Source organism: Paramisgurnus dabryanus, chromosome 8 (genome assembly GCF_030506205.2).
Source record: "Paramisgurnus dabryanus chromosome 8, PD_genome_1.1, whole genome shotgun sequence".
NCBI lineage: Eukaryota > Metazoa > Chordata > Actinopteri > Cypriniformes > Cobitidae > Paramisgurnus > Paramisgurnus dabryanus.
The window spans coordinates 19576133-19600980 of NC_133344.1; the positions used below are offsets into that span (position 1 = coordinate 19576133).

The window sequence follows — 24848 nt, forward strand, 5'->3', positions numbered from 1 at the left end:
TCCCAAATTCAGTATCTTGTGAAAAGGTTCAATATTGAAGGCACCTGGTGCCACACTCTAATCAGCTAATTAACTCAAAACACCTGCAATGGCATTTCAATGGTCTCTTAGTCTAGTTCTGTTGGCTACACAATCATGGGGAAGACTGCTGACCTGACAGTTGTCCAAAAGACAACCATTGACACCTTGCACAAGGAGGGCAAGACACAAAAGGTCATTGCAAAAGAGGCTGGCTGTTCTCAGAGCTCTGTGTCCAAGCACATTAACAGAGGGACGAAGGGAAGGAAAAGATGTGGTAGAAAAAAGTGTACAAGTAATAGGGATAACCGCACCCTGGAGATGTGGGGGAGATTCACAAAGAGTGGACTGCAGCTGGACCAAGAACCACTACGCACAGACGTATGCAAGTCCTGGGTTTCAGCTGTCGCATTTCTTGTGTCAAACCACTCTTGAACAACAGACAGCGTCAGAAGCGTTTCTTATAAGAGAGGTGCTGATATATGACCCACAAAAAAGGGATAATACCACACCAGAAGGGTTTTTGAAGTGAGTCACGTGGAAAGCCAATGAACAAGAAGCCTTTTGCATTCCTAAACAAAAGACTTTCGGGACGTTATTGAATCTCATACAAGGAAATTAACAATTATTCATTTGAGCTTTCGTTTTATTGCTTGGATGTTTAGTTTGTTGCTCTTGTATTATTGTATAGATTTATTCCAGAGAGCCATGTCATCTCAAAATGTTTCAACAAAAATCATTTCTGAATTTGTGATTTTGGGACTTGACACTGTGGAGTACAAACTAGTCACTGGAGTTGTTTTGCTTCTGATATATATTTTTGCACTGCTTGCTAACACTGCCAACGTATGTTTTATTGCCATGGATAAACGTTTGCACCAGCCTATGTATATATTTATATGCAACCTAGCTTTAGTGGATATGCTGTACAGCAGTAGCGCCTGTCCAACTATGATAGGTATCCTTCTAGCAGGTTATAAAACTATTTCCTTTATCCCCTGTATACTTCAGATGTGTGCTTTCCATGTAGGTGGTGTTATGGAGATGTTTGCAATTGCTGTCATGGGGCTGGATCGTTTGATCGCCATAAGCAATCCTTTACGTTATCCTGTTATTTTAAATAGCACTCGGACTGTTTTGATCAGCGTCTTGCTGTGGCTGGTGGCCGGATCTGTTCTGGTATTTCCCCTGGCTACTGTTTTTCCTCTGCCCTTCTGTTCCTCAAACATCCAGTACATTTTCTGCGAGTATGCATCTCTCATCAGGGCCACTTGTGTGAATCCAAATCCGTATTTTAACATGATATCCATCCTTACATTTGTCCTGCTGTTTAGCTCCTTTTCCTTCATTTGCTTGTCTTATATAAGGATAATAGTAGCTGTCATGAAAATGACCTTGAAGGGTGATAAGAAGAAAATGTTTAATACGTGCTTAAGTCATTTGATAATAATAATTTGCTTTTATGTTCCAATGTTTGTACGCATAGTCTTGACACGACTTGGTGTGGTTTTAACAACAGATGAATGCAATGGACTAATGGTAGGGGCCATCCTTGGCCCTTCATTAGTAAATCCTTTCATGTATTGTTTTAGAACAAGAGATCAGAAATAAAATAGTTAGATTTTTTTCAAAAGTTGCATTTGAATAGAAAGTCTTGATGGAAAATTTTAATCTCATTATTGAGTACTGTATATGCAATACTTACACTTACATATTCATATTACTGTTTGTAATAAGTGCAATATTTATATCTGCATCTAACTTCACCTCCTGATACTTTTCTACCCCAAACAACTTTGCAGCTGTATACATTACTATTTATTTAACATTTCTACATTTACTTGCCATTTACAACCTGATAAATAATAACTTTACTAATAATAATATTACTTAACATTGTACTTTTTTATTCTGTTTACTTTCACCTTTTTTACCTGGCAACTGTATACATCAGGCCTATACACTTCTTAACGTTACACTGTTTATATTCATAAGTCTACTTGCACATTTGCATCCATTATCCTGTTATACAATAAACTGTTAATATTCTGCACATGTTAATACTGTAGTATAGTATTTTTATATGGCTTATCTTCCTATAAATATGTGAACATTTTCTCAAATTATATAGCCTAATGTACCGATGGAGGCTGCCCACGTTTCATTTTGTTGTGCTTGCAGTGACAATAAAGCTCTTCTTCTCCAAATAAACCAGTTTATATTCATAGCACATTATCACCTAAAAATGTATTGCTTGTTTTCAATAAAATTTTCTCATTGAGTGCAAAATGGTAAGTTCACAGTATAGGAAAGGTTCCTCTAAAGTTTCATCCTTAATGGAACAGTAACCAATATGCTCACAACATCATTTTAAATAGGTGTAAGACAACAATTAACACATATCCCTCAATGTAGGTGACAAACATGAACTGAGTTGTTTATTTTGAATATTTCTGTAAAAATATAAATCTTATGATGTTAAGAACTCTTAACCTCACCAGACAATTCATGAACATTATCATCAGTGTAAACAGCAACTATAAAAATGTTAGAAAAATAATAAACTCTTTAGTAATAATAGGCAGTGAGTCAATTTGAATTGAACCGTGAGTCTTACGGCCAGCAGGTTATGATTAAGAAAATGTTAGCTTTAAGTAGCTTTAAAATAATTTCTGATAAGGAAAGGCCCACATGCTAAGGAAAATTGTGTTTCTTTATAAGATTCATGTTGGCCCCACTTATAAAAAAAAAAAACATTTTAATCGTGTTAACATTCATGATAATTTTTATTATTTTTATTCTGAATAGCATCTTGTCCTAGAAATTCAACACCCTCCTTTATTTTGGTAAGTCTGTAAGCAAACATATTAACATGTTTAATAGAAAAATGCAGAACAAATCATTCACATGTAACTGTACAGTACATTGTGAGGGCAACTAGGAGTTTATAATCTGCAAATTCTCAGCTGCATTCACAAATCATATTTTGTCTTTTCCTGACATCTAGTGGACAAATAGGAGTTTTCAACTTTATTATTTTAAACAATAATGATTCAACAATCCAATATCCATATACAGTACTGTGAAAAAGTCTTTGGCCACCATGCTACCATTAGATTTGTTATTTTTGAAATTGTATTGTGATCATATATAATTATTTTTCAGTCTCTTTATTAGAATACAACCAGAAAATACAGGAAATGTTTATGTAGTATTAAAAACAAAATAAAAGTATAAACTGAATTGTCAAGTATTTAGGGTAAATTCCCTTTCCACTTGAGCAATAGCAGGCAACTGCAGGATCTCTTAAACCTGAATAATATTAAATCCTAATTTCTAATCCTTATCAAATGACTTCAGGACTTCAGTCTCCTCAAAAAAGCTAAAGATGTGTTTCATGCCAAGAGAGGTCACATTTAATACCGACTGTTGCCTGAAGAAGACATTTAGTTCCGAAAATTGTTTTGTTTTTTATTTTGTGCACATATTTTCAGTATTTTGTGTTTGTATCTTAAAAAAGAGTGAAAAATAAATATGTATGGACATTAAAACTTTGCTAAAACAACAAAGCTGGTGATGTGGCCTAAGACTTTTGCACTGTATATTTTAATGTGTTGTGTTTTATGCTGGTTATTGTGTATGCTCCAGTATTCATATGACAAGTCTGTGATTTTTAGCTATTTAGTATGTTCAATGTTATTTAATACAAGAGCTGTCTATAAAAAGACAATGTATTTCTGTACTAAATGAATTGGGGTAGTTTCCCATACAGGGATTATCTTAAGCCAGGACCTTAGTTTAGTTAGGAAATATAACTAGTTTTAACAAATATGCCTGATGTATTTTATTATATGTCAGTGTAAGTTCTTTTCAGTTTGGACAACTCTTACATTTATTTTACTCTAGGACTAGTCTAATTTCTGTCCGGGAAACCACCCTTATAAGTTTATTTAATCTATTTTTTTTTTTTTTTTTTTTTTTTTTGCTGAAGTACAGATGGTTTTACAGGTGGTCAGCAACAACATGTTAATTCAGAAATATCTAATCTTACTATATGATTTGAGATGTATGTACAGTGGGCTTTACAATGTCAAATGAAATTAAATGATAAAGCATTAACTGTTTTAATCCATAATAATTGTGAATTACAAAATGAAAAAATATTGATATGCAAATAAAATTTACAGTGTCTGGTATTGTTATTCGCACAAACTGTATTTTGTTTGTCCTTCATTACATCTGAGAGACAATACATTGATGTCCGAATACAGTGTGATATTAAAATTTGAACCAAATTATCAAAATGATGTCTTAGAGAAAACCAGAACATTTTCTGTAACATAATTTACAAGCAAATAATTCTGCTTAACATGGCATCCAAATGTGAAGTTTTGTTAGTATAATTAAAGTACCTTATTTAAAAAAAATATATTTTAGTTAACCATTTGCATAATTTTGAATCTCTTGTGCCACCTTTGGTTTTCTCAAAAACATCATTATCTTGTCTCTCAGTTCATCAGTCTTTAAGCTGTATATGATGGGGTTCAACATTGGGGGAAGAGTTACAGACACGGTCAGCGCAGCTGTGAAAATATCAACATACTGAACTAACCGCAGGTTCCCTAGTACATATGCAAGGATAACTGGCATGTAATAGATCAGGACCAGCAGCAGGTGGTTGAGACAGGTATGAAAGGCCTTCCAGCGCTGTGCTACAGATGCAATGCGCAGCACTGCCACCACCACTATCACATAGGTGACAATTATAAACGTCAGAGGTCCCAATAAAGTCGTCAGTGTTTTAGCTGTAGCCATTCTCCTGTTGTAAGAAATGTCTGCACAGGCCAGTACATACACTGGACCGTGCTCGCAACAGCAGCTTCGCACCTCTCTGGAGCTGCAGTAAGGCAACATGGCAGCCAGAGTTACTGGGAAAATATCTAGCAGAAAAACCAGAGACCAAATCCCTGCTATTATGAGCATCATCCTCGGGTTGGTGTTAATGGTGGGGTAACGCAGGGGCCAGCAGATGGCAACCAGGCGGTCGTAAGCCAAAAGAGCAAGAGAGAAAGACTCCATGTCACCAAAGAAATGTATGAAAAACATTTGAGAAAAGCATGTTCCAAATGAAACTCGGTTCTGATTAAACACAAACACAGGCACCATTTGAGGAATGATAACACTGTTCATTGAAATGTCGACAACGGCTAGATTACACACAGCGAGATATTTTGGGTTGTGTAAACTAGAATTCATTAGGACCACAGCCAGCAAAACAAGATTACCCAGCAAGGTGATGATGTAGATGATGGACAAGGCCAAAATGAGGTAGTTTTTATTGGCCATAGTGCGGAAGGCAACTAGATAAAATCCATCATCAATAAGATTCGTCTCATTGCTGAAGGCAACTGAAAAATTCATCTGCGCTCCTGTAAATCTGTACAAAAAGAAATGTCAAAATAAGTTTATGGGTTTACTATTTAATGGCCTGGTTTCACAGACAAGGTTTAGCTTAAACTAGGACTAGGCCTTAGTTAAATTAAGATGTTTAAACACATTTTTAAACATAAGGCAAAAAAACAAAAAAACATTACAGGTGTGTATCTTGAGACAAATCAATGACACTGGCACATTTTAAGATCTAACTTATTTTTTGTTGAGACCACTACAACATGTGTCTTAGTCTAAGACTAGGCTTAAGCCTTGTCTGTGAAATCGAGGGAATAGGTTTTATCAGATAAAAGAGAAAACAAAAAGCACATTTTTAACAACATTTTCTTCCAAATTAGGCTACAACAGAACATAAACTCAACAACATATTGTGACCCTGTCTGTGAAATCCAGGCTAAAGTCTCATAATCTAATGAGTTAAGGGGCATCAAAGTTTGATTTCAATCAAATCAAGGTTATTTTTCCCAGAATGTTCATCATGTAAGATGATTTTATATAGAAAACAGTAAATCACAAAATAATGACTTTAGATGATTTTTACACATTTTCATGCCATCATAAACAGATTTGTCTGCAATATACATCAATACAATAGACAACGCAGTTGAAAAAAAAACATAAGTACTGAGCAAAGTTACAAGTGACAAATAAATCCAAAAAATTCCTTACCAAACTGTCTCGCAACCTCAATTTTAAAATCCTGCTGTGCTCCAGCAAGAAAATTACATTTACAAAGGACTGTATTTATAAAGCTGATGAAGAGTTAATTGGGTCTTATTAACCATTGTTGTTTAAACTTAGAAATAATTAGATTCTTCTGTGTCTTGCTAATGACCAAAAAGTTTCTCATGAGTATTCAATTAGTAAAGTTATTATGTCTAAACACAGCTTTTCTTCAGCTAGTGTATTTAGGTATGAAGTAGTCTTTAAATTTTTAATGACAAAATTGGGCCCACAGGGAAAAAACAAACAAAATATTTTGCACTCGGTAACAAAGGCAAAATGTTGTCACCCTCCAATCAAATTTCACAACTCATTTGTGCCGTATTTGTTTGTCCTTTACTGCTACAAACCCATTACTCACTGCTGATGCGAAATGCATTAACATGATTTCAAACCATAGGGCCGTAGTTTCAGATGGGGCATAAGAGGAGATAACCCCTACGATAATCCAAACTAACAATTACAACTTCCACCTCAATATTTATATAGTATTAATGGAAACTTAGTTGTTCATTTTCGTTAGATGAATTTGAGTTTGCTGTGACTTTTTTATATAAAGTTTTGTTTTGGACATCTTGACTTGTGTGCACATCTACAACAAGGGTCAATTAAATGTTTTAATTCATTTTAATTTTGTCTAACAGTTTAGGTAAAACTTGACTTCTGATCATATACTGTAGGCCCATATACATGCTTGTGACTGGGATTTTAAGTTGGTTATGTAAGTTGCATATACTGTATGTACAACTATGTATTATAATTATTTATAGGCCTATGCAACTTTATACATGTAACATGTTAAACCCATATATGAGCATATATGTAACACTTTACAATAAGGTTGTATTTGTTAACAATTAGGTAATGCATAATGCATCTAACATGAACTATCAATGAACAATGCTTCTACAGCATTTATTAATCTTAGTTCTGTTAGGAATGACAAAGACAGATAGATTCCAATGCAGAGGTAATTTATTGAACAATAAGTTGAGGGAGTCAGAGAAGAGAATGAGCCGCCAGCAGAGACAGAAGAAAACCCCCCGGCTTTAACACACGCACGGGTAGATAGTGTGGGAACCCCGATACGGGGCGGGGCCTGTAGACCGCTTCTGTGAGCGCCGCGTCACGGAAGCCCTTGGACAGAGTGATAGTCTGTGATGTAGAAACGCCGTGGAAATTTCACCGGCTGTGCTGAACCACGGTAGTCGACCTCAAACAGTCTCGCTGGACAGCTCAAAGTAGCAACCCAGCTGGCGCTGCGACAGAGAGAGAGAGAGAACAGGAATTAATGGGAAGCCCAGGCAACCGGACAATCCGTGGGGAAAAACCCCGGAACTCCTAGTCCAATCGATGGAGGCTGGTGACTAAATGGTTAATCCATAATGCAGAGAAAGTTCAGATAAGTCACAATGCAGGAAATGTTCAGATAATCCACAATGCTGGCGAGTCCTTGCGAAGAAAAATCACAGGCAGGAACTAGGAAGCTGGAAGACAGCAGATTACACAGACAAAAAATGCTCTTAGAATAAATCAAAAACTAGACAAGACTAGGCGACGAGGTACGAAGACAAACTCGCACAGAACAAAGAACTGAGGGGAGTTAAATAACAAACCGATCGGGCGATCAACGAGGATCAGCTGTGAGATGACGTAAGTGATAAATCAATGAGCAAAGGGAATCACCTGTGAAGACGCGCAAACGTGACCTGTCAACAAAGCACAACAAACACAGGAAAAGCAGAGCACACGGCAGCCGGTAAGACAGAAATCATGACAGGACCCCCTCCCCACGACCGCCTCTTGGCGGTGCGGTGGAGGGCTCACCTTGTCTCCGACGGAAGTCCTCTATCAGGCCAGGATCCAGGATGTCCCGGGCCGGTACCCAACACCTCTCCTCCGGACCATACCTCTCCCAGTCCACAAGATACTGAAATCCTCTACCCCGGCGACGCCTGTCTAGAAGAGACTTAACAGTAAAAGCCGGGGTACCATCAATAAGTTGAGGGGGTGGGGGGGCGGGAACAGAGGGAACAGGGTTAAGTGGAGAGAAGAACACCGGTTTAAGCTTAGAGACGTGGAAAACCGGGTGAACCCGACCGAGAGAAGGAGGCAAACGTAGCCTAACCGTCACCGGATTGACCACTTTTACAATGGTGTATGGCCCAAGGAAGCGGGGTGCCAGCTTGCGTGAGGGCTCCCGGAGAGGCAGATCCTTGGAAGAAAGCCATACCTTTTGCCCACAAATAAAGCAAGGCGCGGGTCGGCGGTGGCGATCAGCCGCGACTTTGGTCCATCCGGATGCTTGGATCAGAGTCTCTCTAGCCCTCCTCCAGGTGCGTTTGCAATGTTGAACAAAGGCAAGAGCAGACGGAACCGCCGCATCGGGTTCTTGTGCAGGAAACAGAGTGGGCTGAAATCCCATGGAAGCCTCAAAAGGAGACATTTTAAGGGAGGCCGTCAGAAGGGAGTTATGAGCATATTCTACCCAGGGTAGCTGTTGGCACCAGGAGCTCGAATACTGAGATGTCAGACAGCGGAGCGCTCGACCAAGATCCTGATTAGCCCGTTCGCATTGCCCATTGGTCTGAGGGTGATAACCTGAAGACAGGCTGGCAGTGGAGCCGATCTGCTTACAGAATTCCTGCCAGAAAAGAGAGATGAACTGAGGACCCCTATCTGAAACAACGTCTGTGGGCAGACCATGTAAGCGAAAGACGTGTTCAATCATTACTTGTGCTGTCTCTTTGGCAGTGGGAAGCTTGGGCAGGGGAACAAAATGAGCCGCTTTGGAGAAGCGGTCAACTACGGTCAAAATTACTGTGTTACCCTTAGAACTAGGTAAATTGGTAACAAAATCAATAGCAATATGGGACCAGGGACGGGACGGGATAGGAAGGGGCATGAGTTGACCAATGGGTGCTGAATGAGAAGCCTTATTACGGGCACAAACTTGACAGGCTAGTACAAACTGTCTGACATCATGACCCATAGAGGGCCACCAAAAACGTTGACGAACGGCTTCCAACGTTCTCCGAACACCTGGATGACAAACCAACCTGGATTCGTGACCCCACCGGATGACCTCAGAGCGGAGCGAGACCGGTACCCACAATCGACCCGCTGGACACCCCTCTGGCACTTCCCCCTCTCGGCCGGCCCGCTCAACCCGCTGCTCGATTCCCCAGCGCAGTGAACCCACCACTCGCCCCTTCGGGAGAATGGTTTCGTCTCTGGTGGGCTCGGGACAATCGAACATGCGGGAAAGGGCATCGGGCTTGGTGTTCTTTGAGCCAGGCCGGTACGAGAGGATGAAGTTGAATCGGTCAAAGAAGAGTGCCCAGCGAGCCTGACGCGATGACAATCTCCTGGCTGAACGGATATACTCAAGATTCTTATGATCCGTCCAGACCAGGAAAGGCTCTGAGGATCCCTCCAACCAGTGACGCCACTCCTCCAAGGCTAACTTGACCGCCAGCAGCTCCCGATTACCTATGTCATAGTTGCGTTCGGCTGGGTTGAGTCTGTGTGAGAAATAGGCGCAAGGATGCACCTTTCCGTCCTTGGAAGACCGCTGAGACAAAACGGCGCCTACCCCAACATCAGAAGCATCCACCTCAACAATAAACTGTGCAGCAGGATCTGGAATGGAGAGAATAGGAGCAGAGATAAATCTGGACTTTAAATTACCAAAGGCCTCCTGAGCCCTCTCATTCCAGGCAAATTTAACTTTAGTTGAGGTGAGATCCGTAAGTGGCTGAGCGACCTGGCTGTAGTTTCGGATGAATCGCCGGTAAAAATTGGCGAACCCCAAGAAACGTAACAGCTCCTTACGGGAAACGGGGACAGGCCATTGGGCGACCGCTCTGATCTTGGCTGGGTCAGGACGTATCTCACCAGCGGCTATCACAAACCCTAGGAACGAAACTGACCTCTTCTGAAACTCGCACTTCTCCGCCTTAACAAATAAATGATTCTCCAGAAGTCTTTGAAGAACTCTGCGAACGTGTCGAGTGTGTTCCTGCATAGAGGGAGAAAAGATGAGAATATCATCTAAATACACAAAGACAAATTTGTTAATCATGTCTCTCAACACGTCGTTAACCAGAGCCTGGAAGACAGAGGGGGCGTTCGTGAGCCCGAACGGCAGAACGCAGTACTCGAAGTGTCCAGAGGGGGTGTTAAACGCTGTCTTCCATTCATCGCCCTCCCTTATGCGCACCAAATGATAGGCATTGCGCAGATCGAGTTTGGTAAAGAACTGTGCTCCCTGTAAAAGCTCAAAAGCAGTAGACATTAAAGGCAGGGGGTACCTATTCTTAACAGTAATGTCATTAAGACCTCTGTAATCTATACAGGGACGCAGGGAGCCGTCCTTCTTCTTGACAAAGAAAAACCCTGCCCCAGCAGGCGAGGTGGAGGGACGGATGAGACCCGCACGTAAGGCATCATTAATAAATTGGTCCATTGCCTCCCTTTCTGGACCGGAAAGGGAATAAAGTCTACCTTTAGGCGGAGAAGAGCCTGGGAGGAGATCGATAGTACAATCATACGGCCGGTGAGGAGGAAGGGAGGTGGCCCGGGCTTTACTAAAGACCTGGCCGATGTCGGCATACTCCGCCGGGACTCCGGTCAAATCGACCGCCGGTACCTGAGGAAGAGAGGACACAGAAAGAGAAGCCGCAGAACCCAAACACGAAACATGACAAGATTGAGACCAAGACAACACTACACTACGTTGCCAATCAACGTGAGGATTGTGCTGCGCCAACCAGGCATGCCCCAGAATGATGGGAGAGATGGAAGCATGCAGAAGGTGCAGCACAATCTGCTCACGGTGATTGCCAGAAATAAACAAACTCACAGGAGACGTGCAATGTGTGATCTGTGCCATCTGCTGCCCTCGGAGAGACCAAACTTCAAGGGGTGACTGGAGCGGAACAACAGGAAGACCCCAAGCACAGGCCAGGTTCTCGTCAATAAAGTTTCCTTCTGCACCGGAGTCGAGAAGAGCGACGGTGGAATGGTCCTGCCCGGCGAAGGACAATCTCACTGGTAGCTCTGTGCACGAGGTCGGGGAGAATTTGGAAACTGTGGCGCCCACCAGGACTCCCGTCCTCACTGATGGGCGGACCCTTTTACCGGACAGGTCCTAGCTACGTGCCCGGGCTTCCCACAATAAAGACAAAGATTATTGCGGAGTCGATGATCCCTCTCTCTCTCTGACAGGCGAAGACCCCCAACTTGCATGGGTTCAGACTCAGCGGGGACTGGGCTAGGAACGAGCTCTGGTTGAATGGGATGAGAAAAAAGGGTGCGCTGGCGAAGAGAGCGCCGTTGACTACGGAGGAGCCTCCGTGCTTCAACTCTGAGAGCTAGATCGATAATACCCTCCAGTGAACGGGGAAGCTCATGCGTGGCGAACTCGTCTTGAATACCATCAGCCAATCCATCGACGAACTGGGCACGGAGGGCCTCCTCGTTCCAGCGGCAGCCAGCCGCCAGGGTCTTAAATTCGATGGCATATTCTGTGACTGAAGATTTACCTTGAACTAGGCGAACCAGTCGGGCGGCGGCGGCATCCCCGCGCACAGCGCGGTCAAAAAGTCTCTCCATTTCCTCCCGGAATACCTCAAAAGATCTGCAACAGGGGTCTTGAGCATCCCAGACCGCAGTCGCCCAGTCGCGGGCTTTGCCAACCAGGCGAGTAATGACGTAAGCCACCCGGGTGCGTTCCGAGGCATAACGACGGGGCTGGAGAGCAAAAATGAGTGAACATTGGGACATGAAAGCCCGGCAGGAAGACGGATCACCGTCATAGGGCGGCGGATCGGTGGCATGGGGCTCCGCTTCAGACGGCAGCATAGATGAAGTGGTATTGCGACGGACCTGGTCGAGACGAGAGGTTAGCTCGGCAACCCGTGCCGTGAGATCGTCCACCTCCTGGGCAGTGGAGGAAAGCTGTGCAGTGTGTTGCCCCAACCAGGACCCTTGCTGAGCGAGCGCCGTCCTCAGCGAATCAACCTCCGCGGAATCCATTCCTGGCGAGTTTGTCCTGTTAGGAATGACAAAGACAGATAGATTCCAATGCAGAGGTAATTTATTGAACAATAAGTTGAGGGAGTCAGAGAAGAGAATGAGCCGCCAGCAGAGACAGAAGAAAAACCCCCGGCTTTAACACACGCACGGGTAGATAGTGTGGGAACCCCGATACGGGGCGGGGCCTGTAGACCGCTTCTGTGAGCGCCGCGTCACGGAAGCCCTTGGACAGAGTGATAGTCTGTGATGTAGAAACGCCGTGGAAATTTCACCGGCTGTGCTGAACCACGGTAGTCGACCTCAAACAGTCTCGCTGGACAGCTCAAAGTAGCAACCCAGCTGGCGCTGCGACAGAGAGAGAGAGAGAACAGGAATTAATGGGAAGCCCAGGCAACCGGACAATCCGTGGGGAAAAACCCCGGAACTCCTAGTCCAATCGATGGAGGCTGGTGACTAAATGGTTAATCCATAATGCAGAGAAAGTTCAGATAAGTCACAATGCAGGAAAGGTTCAGATAATCCACAATGCTGGCGAGTCCTTGCGAAGAAAAATCACAGGCAGGAACTAGGAAGCTGGAAGACAGCAGATTACACAGACAAAAAATGCTCTTAGAATAAATCAAAAACTAGACAAGACTAGGCGACAAGGTACGAAGACAAACTCGCACAGAACAAAGAACTGAGGGGAGTTAAATAACAAACCGATCGGGCGATCAACGAGGATCAGCTGTGAGATGACGTAAGTGATAAATTAATGAGCAAAGGGAATCACCTGTGAAGACACGCAAACGTGACCTGTCAACAAAGCACAACAAACACAGGAAAAGCAGAGCACACGGCAGCCGGTAAGACAGAAATCATGACAAGTTCATGTTAACTTTAGCATTTAGGCTACTAATACATTTATATATAAACTTTGAAACTGGTAATGTTTGTTAATGCACCATGAACTAAAATGACAAATTGTATTGATATTAACTGAGATTAACAAAGATTAATAAATGCTGAAAACTAATTTGTTAGTTAATGCATTTATATAAACTGATACAACCTTAAGCCAGGTTGAAGTGTTATCAGCATATACACTCACTTAAAGGATTATTAGGAACCCCATACTAATACTGTTTTTGACCCCCTTTCGCCTTTAGAACTGCATTAATCTATGTGGCATTAATTCAACAAGGTGCTGAAAGCATTCTTTAGAAATGTTGGCCCATATTGATAGGATAGCATCTTGAACCTATTGTCATGTTCAAGAAACTAATTTGAAATTATTCAAGCTTTGTGACATGGTGCATTATCCTGCTGGAAGTAGCCATCAGAGGATGGGTACATGGTGGTCATAAAGGGATGGACATGGTCAGAAACAATGCTCAGGTAGGCCGTGGCATTTAAACAATGCCCAATTGGCAATAAGGAGCCTAATATGTGCCAAGATAACATCCCCCACACCATTACACCACCACCACCAGCCTGCACAGTGGTAACAAGGTATGATGGATCCATGTTCTCATTCTGTTTACGCCAAATTCTGACTCTACCATCTGAATGTCTCAACAGAAATCGAGACTCATCAGACCAGGCAACATTTTTCCAGTCTTTAACTGTCAAATTTTGGTGAGCTTCTGCAAATTGTAGAGTCTTTTTCCTATTTGTAGGGGAGATGAGTGGTACCTGGCGGGGTCTACTGCTGTTGTTGCCCATCCGCCTCAAGGTTATGTGTGTTGTGGCTTCACAAATGCTTTGCTGCATACCTCGGTTGTAACGAGGAGTTATTTCAGTCAAAGTTGCTCTTCTAATAGCTGAATCAGTCGGCCCAATCTCCTCTGACCTCTAGCATCAACAAGGCATTTTCGCCCACAGGACTGCCGCATACTGGATGTTTTTTACTTTTCACACCATTCTTTGTAAACCCTAGAAATGGTTCGTGAAAATCCCAGTAACTGAGCAGTTTGTGAAATACTCTGCACAAACAACCCTGCCACGCTCAAATTCGCTTTTATAACCTTTCTTTCCCATTCTGACATTCAGTTTGGAGTTCAGGAGCTTGTCTTGACCAGGACCACACCCCTACAAAAATTGAAGCAACTGCCATGTGATTGATTGATTAGATAGATAATTGCATTCATGAGAAATTGAAAAGGTGTTCCTAATAATCCTTTACGTGAGTGTATGTGTTGCATGTTTATTTTAATACATCATTTTAATACATTTCTGTATGAGCTACAGTTTGTTCTCAAAATGTCTTACCACTTCGTGTGTATTATCTTGTGATACCTTTACACCATAGTTCATAACGCCCTGTAATATGTACTGTACGTTTTTGAACATATAAGACTTTAAAAGATTTTGATGATTGTAAGCATTGGAGGCTTTTCCCATACAAACACCACATCTACCCAACACAATCTTAAAAGACGTGTTTAGTCTTAATGCTTTGAAAGGTTTTCTGTAAACTGCTAGACCCAGTAACCCTTCTGTCAAAACAGAGGTCATTTTATGCTGCAAAATTTACAGCACTGGGTATTTAAGGCCTAAATACATAAAGTTTTACTACAGTAAGTGGCCAAATAATTGCTGACAAAACAAGTCATAATAATATTTGATGTAACCATATCAAATATTATTTATTTTAAAATAAATTATTGTTTTATGCTTCCACTACAATTTTCTTTCCACTTTTCACCCATATCCCTTTGAGACTCGTTATCTTGTTTTGACAAACCTACTTGTATTCTCAGGAGCCACAAGAGAAACAAACACTTACTAAACATTCATTAGGTGCATTCATTAAACTATCGAATGTCAAGGGAAATCCCAAAGTATTACACTTGATACAATATAAAAAAAATGTTGACATGCAAGACTAACAGGTCTCCAGATAATAAAATAAGCTTCTGGTGACACATTTTTTTGATAGCCAATAGGAGCAAAGACTGTTATCACATGACCGTGTTTTGCAGCATAATTGTGAGGGTGCATTTCGTTGACACAGTGTTTTGACACAATGTAAGAAAGCGTGCTATTAATCAAGATAATACAATTCAGTGTACAATAAAACATAAGCATTGTATATTATATTCATAACATAAATGAAATAATGATAATAACCAAATGCTCTCTGCACATATTTTACGTTCATCAAATACTTCTGTTTCAAATCAACTTAAAGGGACAGTCATCATTTACTCTCATGCTGTTACAAACCTGTATAAATGTATTTGTTCTCATGAATATAAAGATATTTTGATAAATGTTTGTAATCAAACTGATCAGATGTCACATTGACTTTCATAGTAGGAAAAAAATAATACTATGGAAGTAAATGGGGCCTTTGATCAGTTTGGTTTCATTTTTTGGTGAACTATCCATTTAATCCTGGCCTCAGGCCATTCCGAAAGAATAATGTTTTGTATAATCGGTTAAGAGAAAAATGCTTATTTACAAAAAAAAACATGCACTTAGAAGGTTTTGCATCTGAGCTCTTCATATGTTGTTTTAAAAACAATGCCACTAACATGTGTCTGTTTACACGTGTTCTTTAAAATGAATGCAGTGAAACATTCAAATAAAAATGCAATAGTTTAGACATGAAGTATGCATTATAATTATAATGTAATATTAAAAACTATAATGCATTATAAGAAAGTCTATTGTAGTACCGTAGGGAAAAATATGGTTGCATATGTTAACATTGTTAACATCTATACAACATTACAGTGAAGTGTTACTGTGTTGTTTCATTCTATGACTTATATAATATATTATTTATTTCATTGTATTCCTAAATCATTACAGCTTTACTGAAATGAAATTATTGGATTTTTCAAAGATAAAAGAGCTTTGTCCCTGCAATATAATTGCTTGATTTTACATCTCTCCAAATGATACAGAGGAATGACCTCTTTAATATCACACATTCGATTTCATACAAATTTATAAATAATAAACATGAAACACTTGTATCACAGGTGCATGCCCACAATGCTTGCTACAGTATATTCAAAACACATTAACTGAATGAATAAACAATAAAATAACAGAAGGAGAAAACAAGAGCTATATGACATTTAAAGTGCGTTTTGCAGGTAAAATTTTTCCACGAATTTGGGCAATTTGCTTGTTGATAATAAACATTTAAATTGTTATCCATTGTATTTTATGTTGTTGGTTATCATAAAACGGAATAAAAAACGAAAAAGTACAGCGGTTTGCAAGGATTCTCCTTTCCCCCTCAACGCACTGCATGACGTCACGTTGGGGAGAGAATTTGCCTTAAGAGCATTGAGAGTGACTAGAGAGATGAGTAAAGTACAATATTCAGATTATATCAATGCAAATTATAGATAAATACATAGATATAGATAGACTAGATAGATAGACTAGATAGACAGAACGACAGATAGATAGATAGACAGACAGATAGATAGATAGACAGACAGACAGACAGACAGATAGATAGGCTAGTATAGAGAGATAGGCAGAAAGCCAGATAGCCTTAGCATAACTTCGTGTAGAAAGTAAACAAACAATTAACATACTCGTGCGTGCTGGTTTGAGGGAGACCATAATCCTGCTGAAATGGGTGTATGCGATCTTCAGCACAAACGAATTCAGGCAGCATGACTCAAATCCTGGAAGCTGAGTGAGGCGTCACGTCGTCACATCTGGTCGCGGGGTAAGAGCCTCGAACACCGATCAAAACGCACACATTTCCCTACAGCCAGTAGCGGAGTTTCAGTCGGGAGAGTCGGGACTTTCCCGGTTGGCCGGTCTGATAATAGTTATACATTGGGAGTTATATTAGCAACACCGTCTGTCGGTCTGATGTGCGGCCGGTTCCCGCAGCCCGCTGGTTAAACTATGCAGCCTCTCTGCTCAACAAATATAAAAGTGCTCAACCCGTTCGGCCGGTCCAATCATGTCCAGGATTTATAAAAATACGGGGATCATTGATTGGTTTCTAGCCTGTCATCCTTTGATGTAAAAAGCCGCCGAACGCCTGTTTATTGCAGTATGCGGTTGGATTCAAGCCCGCTGCAGCTGCTGACCGCTGCTTCTGTGTATAAAATGATCGTGTGATTCGTTATGATCGCATAAACAATATAACAAAACTTCCTTTTATTTCACATAAAAATATATTTTAGATATTATATGATAGACTAGTAAGTGTGGATTAAGGATGTTTAAAACTCTCTAGCCTGGTGGTCAGGACATGAATGGATTGAATCAGCAGATTTGCAAAGTTTTATTTATCTCCACATATATCATAAATAATAATTAGCAGGGTAACTTTGCAGTATACCACATTATATATTTCCTATTATGTATATATGATTTCCATATTATAAACGTAAGTATTAATAAAACGGCAATAAATGTCTCATCTATTTCTATGGCTCTGGCTGAGGCTTTCATCTACTTCTACCCAACGTGACGTCATCGCCGAATTGCTTAAAAAAAAACGTTAATACTAAAAACATTAAAAAAAGGGTCTTTAAGACCTTTTTTGAGAAATTTTAAAAATGATATACATATCTTGAGTGATTTATGTACCCATTAATCAACAGTGGTGGTTAACCTGCAACACGCCCTTTAAGTGCCCCTTCCAAAGAAAACACATGACACAAAAAACTCAAACTTACAATTTTAATTAATTAATTTAAATCATATAGTGTTTAATGTCAGTTATGTCAGTTGTTCACTTTATTTGTCTGAAGTTTGATTACATTTTTATGCATTTTGCAAACATTTGTATCCAAAGCCACTTACAGTGCATTACAAGGTATAGCCTACATTATCAGTTTGTGTGTTGCCTGTGTTTGAACCGTGGTTTAAATTCACCCTTACAAAAATTAACCATGATTTTACTACAGTTACAACCAAAAAACAAACAAAAAAACATGGTTTTGATAATAGTAATCAATACACCAAAAAAACGTCTCGGTTACGTATGTAACAGTCGTTCCCTGAAGGAACATTCTAAAAAATATTTAACCCAGGGCTGGGTTACTATAGGACAGAACACATTTCTCGGTTAAAATGACCCAAATAATCGGTTGTTTTAACCCAACTGCTGGGTTATTGTTAATCAACCATGTTGAAACAACCCAGCAGTTGGGTTAAAACAACCCATTATTTGGGTCACTTTAACCCAAAAATGTGTTCTGTATAGTTACCCAGCCCAGGGTTAAAAACAACCCAATGTTTTTTAGAGTGAAGGGAACGGAGACGTCACGTCGTGACCGACGACTTGGGAACCGCTCCGCGACGACCTATCTACTTCGATAAACTAATAAAACACCAAAGAACTTGGCATGCAGGTATTTGCATAATGCAGGCGCCGCCTTGCCAGGTGCGTATATGGGTGATTCTCACGAAAACTTGGTTTGAAAAATGTCAAGCATGAAAATGTAAAAATTGCTTAAATTTACTTTTTTTCACACCAGACATTAGAAACAAAGTCTGGAGTATATGGGAACATTAATTTAAAAACGTTTACTTATCATTTAACACTTTTTGTAACATAATTTCAAAAGTAAGTCCTAAAAAATCTCATTACCGCAACAGTCAGAAAACATCAACACTGTTAGAAAAGCTAATATAATTTCACATTTTTAAAAATGGATTATTAATAGTCATGCACAGTAAATTGAAATTCTGAAATAATATTTATTTTAAATTTAACGTTTTTTTTTTATTTTGTTTTATTTAGCTCATATACCGCAACACCTTCCACAATTTGCAACTATTTTTTTTTTATATTTCGAAGAAACCTGACACATTTTCAAAATGACATGACAAACCTGAAAGAACATAATTTGGAGATTCTGCACATGCGTTTAAAATCAAAGTATTATGCTTCTATTAATGAAATTAACATTTAATAAGTATCTGTTGCGGTAATGATACATAGGTTTCGGAAATGAGGTTAATTATTTCGGTAATGAGAATACATATACTAGCCTGAGATTTTGTTAAAAACAAATTATAAAGTAGAAAAAACTGATAATATTTACAGCATCATGCGTTGAAGTTCAAAACTGTTTTATTGTGTAGTCTTTGAAAAAAATATTATAGAAAAAACATGAGAACAGGAAGGCCTATATTAATATCCCTTTGTGTCATATTTAAGTCCCCATTTATGCATTTAACATACTGAAATAAGATGGTCTTGATGACATATGCTGCCTACAAATGCGAGCTCTGAAGGCTGCAGCCAATGTCAGCTGGATATCAAAAAACATTTGTGTAAATAAGATGAAAAATATTTCCTTGCTGGATATGATTTGGTCTTCTGACCTTTTATCATTCTGTATCTGTTTCCATTAATACGCGAGAGAGAGAGAGAGAGGCTGTGTCCAAAAGCTTAGACAGCTGACTTGTTGACTCGCTGCCTTATGAGACAATGACAATGAGAAATGCTTTAGGACAGACTTCAAAGGCAGCAAAATTGAATTCAGGTTAAAATGTAAGCAGCCCTCTCTATGTTCCGTGATGTCGCAAATCTGCTTGTGGTGCGGAGGTCTGATGGACCCACTCTGTGTGCTCTGCTTGGGGCTTCTCCACCTAAAGGCGGCAATTGTTGGCTCAGGCACTCAAAAAATGGGTTTTGTAGCACTGTTCATTATACACAAATATATTTAGTTACATTAACACATACACATTTATTTTTAAGACAAAATACAAGTGTAATGTGTTATGCTAAATCAATTTGTTATTCACTCTGGTTTACCTAACTACCTATCTTTAAACAAAAGTAATTGGTTTACTTTTGCGATAGAGAGTAGACCTATTATCAGGTTCATATTCCGGAACAGAGGGGGCGGTAATGCTCCATTAAGCTGGTTACCAATCGCCGGTAAAAAAGAAAGAAGAAGAAGAAGAATATTTTTCAAACTAAAGGATGTGACGTCATTTTAACAACTTCCACGAAGACGGCGCGCAGGTGATGGTGTGGTAAGTAAACTAAATACGTTTTTTTCTTCAATCCATCTTAAAACATTGTTGAGGCAACTTTATTTTATGTTTAAGGCGATGGTGTTTGTTTTTGATGGTGATGATTTCACGTCATTTGTGCAGCAGTGAGGTAAAGTGTGTGATTTGTGCATTTCAAATGTAATGGAGTGCTTCACGCGATCTGTCGTGTGACGTGTTTAAACCGTATTAAACGTGATGTACTCGTGTTTAAACAGTATTAAACGTGTTGTTCAATTTCGACCATTATTAGTGTTTTATGATAGCAGCAGTGTTGTAAACTGCGTGATTTGTGCGTTTCAAAATGAACGGATTGCTTCACGTGTTCGTGGTGAGTTGAACTTCGATTTTCCGTCGTGTTCCGGTGGTAACGTTAGCCATTGAACTTGTTTTACTGGTGATAATAGTGCTTTTGAAACGTATTTTCCTGTGTTTAGTCAGAGCATTTTCTCAAGGGGTTCTTAAAGTTTATTTTTATTTGTTACTCTGAATGAATACTTAAAGTAAGTTATGTTGAAATGTAAAATTTGTGATCTAAAGTACTAAAACATGAAAGACTGCTGCACGTGCGTTGTGGTGGTTATCATAGATATCATAGTACATATTCTAATTGATATATTCAAGACATGATTATATGCTCTACTTGTTCATTTAAGTAGGAATTATGCTACAGATGTAGTATTGCATGACGACAAAGGCCCACTTTCACTTGTAATTTGTGTGCATGGCATGCAGTGCACTGTCATCAGAAAAAGAATACTTTGCTGACATAAACAGTCACTTAAAGAAGAGTAAAACGGTATTTTGCATGTTATCAGGTTGTGTTTTCCAATCAAATGTCAATGGGACTTCTATATCACACAAAAACAGAAAACACAACCAGTGAGTGATTTTAAGCCTGGTGTAGTTTCCATTTCTGAATTATTACAGGAGGTCAAAGGTTTTTATGGTGATAAGGCAAGTGATGCTTTTGTTCATGACTGGAGCCAGATGTGTTTTATTAAAACAGATTATTTAAACTAGAGCATATCACACATTTTTTAGGTAAACTGCATTGTATGTTAAAGTCTGTCAGTGCCTATTTTAGTTAGCTAGCTGATGATTGATTATCCATTGCTTGAGTTATATGGTTGGTGCTTTATTTGGTGACTTTGAAAAGACAAGTCCATGCATACTGTATTGTAAAATATGCTTTTATTTTGTTAAATGGACAATTCATAAGTTAATGTTTTTTTAAACCATACTTACAATTGATTTAAAAAAAATAATTAACTAAATTTTACTTGTTTTCCACAGTCATACCACAATGACTTCTCCAGTCTGGCTAAAAGTTACAAAAGGTGATCCTTCAGTATGCCATTCCTACTTCAGTGAGTGACTCAGGAATCGCCTTCAATAGCAGATTTCAAAACTAGATGGCCTGCTCTTTTCAGATGGGAAGAGGTGAGTGAAAAGTTTTTGAGTCATTTATGTTTAACTTTATTGGTTTTGTGGTAACAATAATTTATTTTATTTTGTAGATTTGTGCACAGTTTAAAAGAATCACAACAGCCCCATTGGTGTCTACATACTTGGCGAAGATGAATCCATATTCTGCAAAGCTTATAAGGATCTATGCAAAACGAGGAGTCGTCAATGGACAGAGAATTAAAAACCTGCTGGTCTCCACAACACTGGTATGATGAACTGCACTCATTAAAACCTTATAATAAAACTTCTTTTTGCACTGGTGAAATTGGAATTAGAAAGTTTCTGGACCTTGTAAAAAAAGAAACATAGGTACAGTTTAAAGTGTCCCTTTTTGTTGTTGTTTTCCACTTACATGCTGTATTTTGCATAATAATCTAAAAATAAAGGTAAATGTTTACCTGATATTGTGAATGCTACAATTAATAAAATTTTGATATTTACATATTTAGACTGACAACATTGATCAGACTCCGATCTTTCTTTGTCTACCTGAATGAAGACCCGACCAGTCTAATTAAAGAGTATTTGGTAAGTATATGTGCATATATATACTTTGCTGTATTATCAAGGAATTGAAATGTTGTGGTATCCCAGGTGAAAAAGTAGTACACTTCCATATTGTACTTACAGTGCTCTATTTTAAACTAATTTATACTTGGTATACTAAAATTTATTCTTTAGTACTTTTTAAGATGTTCTTAAGATTATCTAAGTGTACTTATTTGTGCTGTTTTGAGACAACATGATTATGAACTAAAATGTGCTTTGAATATACTATCTCTGTATTAAAAATGTATTTAGTTAAAACTTGTAAACTTGAACCCAACTTTCATACAAAGATGGGTTCAAGTTTACTACGAGTGGTACTTAAATACATTTTTAAAATAGATTTTTAGAACATTTTAGTTCATATTCATGGTGTCTCAATAATAGAACAGGGAAGTACAATTATACCTTGTTCACACTGTCAGTCTAAATATGATTTTGGTGCATATTTGAATCCATCAATTCCAATTCAATCACATTTAGAACGTGTGAACGGCCAAAAACCACATGAAATCAGTGTTTTTTCAAATCTTTTTCGGGCTACATCCATGGGTGGTTTAAAATCCTTTTCAAATCGCATTTCTGGAAATCCAAGTCAGTCTGACCGCTCTGATCGCATTTGTGTAGCTTTTCGGTTATGTCATGCTGTTGCGTCACATAAAACGTAAACACGTCAGATGTTGAGGCAGATTGTCGTGCCAACGCAACGTCATTGCCATAGAAACATTGCAGATAATCCTGAAAACGGCAGAACGCTACAGGACGAACAGTTGTGATCCACAATATGGACAATGAGTTTGTCAAATCGGATATGCCCTAAAATCTGATTTAGACTGACATTGTGAACAATGTACAAGATGTTTAAGATTATCTTAAGTAGTACAAAAGAAGAATTTTTAGTATACTACGTACAGAATTAGTGCATGAAAATAGAGCACTTTAAGTTAATTATGGACGTGTACTTTTTCACCTGGGATAACTTTTTATTTTATCTCATCTCCACTCATGGTATTTCAAACCTAGTAGTTTCTTTCTAATGCAGAAAACAAGATATTTTAAATAATGTTGGTAAGCAAACAATACTTGCCCTATTTTACTTTTTGGCTGTTGTACATTATGGAATATGAGACCGTTCTTAAAATACTTCAGTTTTACAGAATCAAGTGATGTGTTGGTTTTGAATAACATTAAATGGTAAATGAGATTTTTCAGAACTTATTAATAAACATAAAATAATTTTATCATTGTCATTCTCACCTGCAGGATACAGATGCACCCAGTACCCAGGAGGCGATCCAGAAGATGGTAATGGGAGTGCTTGTTGTAAAAATGTATGGTTCAGACATTGAAGACAGCCCAGCAGATGTTGGAGTGTTATTAAAGGGATTAAGAGTTCTCGGACCTCAACAACATTGTGTATGCAACAACCATGCTGATGGGACTGAAATATGAACTGAACTTGAGCTACTTTCCCAAATTCAGGTACACTTTTGAAGTATTGCAGTTGTTGTTTCTGGAGCTAGATGGGAAGTAACTATCTCATAAAGTTCAGACGCTGAAGACCAAGCCTTTTGCAGATGTTTTGAGAAAGGAATGTTTTAATATTTCATATGTAAATGCCATGTTTTTGAAATGGCAGTACAATAACATTCAGGAAGTAAGCAGTGTCGTCAATTTATTTTGATAGTTTTGCAGTGTGTTTCTATTTAATTAGATTAATGTAGAGTTGTTTAAAGCTTTGGCTGTACGTAAATGGTCCTGCATCTAATTTGTCATGGAATGTTAACGTTTATAATGTTTTTACAGTACCATTTAACTTAAAATTATACCAAAGTTGTTGAAAAATCTTTGGAAGTCGCATGTGCCAGCTCTCTGAATGGAGAGCAACCTATTTTGTCAGTTAGCATTACAGTTGTGTAATAATGTTGTTTAATTATACGTATCCAGGGACTTGAAAAAACTGCCTGAATGGTGCTTCGTGCATTTCATTTGTCAGTAAGTGTAAAAAATTGTAATGTTATAAGGTAACATTGTAATATCCAAAGTCCTTGAAAAACTTTGCAAGTTTTTCAAGTTGATGAGTGCATCTCATTTGTCGGTATATCCTTTACGGTATCTGTAGTTTAAGTGCAATAAACATGGCTTGAAGAACTGGTGTCTGAGAATCTTTTATGAATAAAATGAATGTTATATAGAGTTTATTACAAAAAGTATATTTTTGTGTGTGATTTAACTTGAAATAGAAATTGTTGTGTTAAAGTAAATAAAAGTAATTGGATGGAACCACTGTCCACAATGTAAATGAGTTGTATGAATAAACTACTCTTGATTTGGACAAGCAAAAAATATTTGATTAGTTTGTACAAGTTAAACACATGTTCAAAAAATGTAACAATCTTAAGTTATGGATAAGTAACTAAGATAATTTTGTTAAACATTACCACTTCACATTAGTTATTTATTATTCAATTGTGTTGCTGCAACAAAATAATTTGGCATTGACTGAAAACAACCCTTAAATGTTAATAAAAACTAACTGGGTTGTGTGGAACCACTGTCCACAATAAAATTGTGTTCGTTTAAAGTATCATTTTTTTGAGTGCAGGGTGTCCCTTATTGTGAGG

The 24848-nt window shown here is 38.8% G+C and overlaps 2 protein-coding genes and 1 long non-coding RNA gene across 3 annotated transcripts; 2 read left to right on the forward strand and 1 right to left on the reverse strand.

The window, feature by feature from the left end:
• Positions 1–726: 726 nt before the first annotated feature.
• Positions 727–1629, forward strand: LOC135770414 (olfactory receptor 6N2-like). Its single transcript, XM_065280110.1, has one exon. The coding sequence runs from the start codon at positions 727–729 to the stop codon at positions 1627–1629; it is 903 nt and encodes a 300-aa protein (XP_065136182.1).
• A 2826-nt stretch (positions 1630–4455) lies between these two features.
• On the reverse strand, positions 4456–5448 carry or40a1 (odorant receptor, family 40, subfamily A, member 1). The gene has a single exon (XM_065280111.1). It carries the CDS (start codon positions 5437–5439, stop codon positions 4456–4458), a length of 984 nt encoding a protein of 327 aa, XP_065136183.1. The 5' UTR covers positions 5440–5448.
• Positions 5449–19832: 14384 nt separating this feature from the next.
• Positions 19833–24587, forward strand: LOC135770930 (uncharacterized). Its single transcript, XR_010542801.2, has 5 exons — positions 19833–20190; positions 21505–21651; positions 21729–21884; positions 22128–22206; positions 23488–24587. It is a non-coding gene; the product is annotated as an uncharacterized lncRNA (long non-coding RNA).
• Positions 24588–24848: the final 261 nt, after the last annotated feature.

Coding starts and splice junctions, on each gene's coding strand:
- LOC135770414 (XM_065280110.1), top strand. CDS start 727: ATGTCATCTCAAAATGTTTCAACAAAAATCATTTCTGAATTTGTGATT.
- or40a1 (XM_065280111.1), bottom strand. CDS start 5,439: ATGAATTTTTCAGTTGCCTTCAGCAATGAGACGAATCTTATTGATGAT.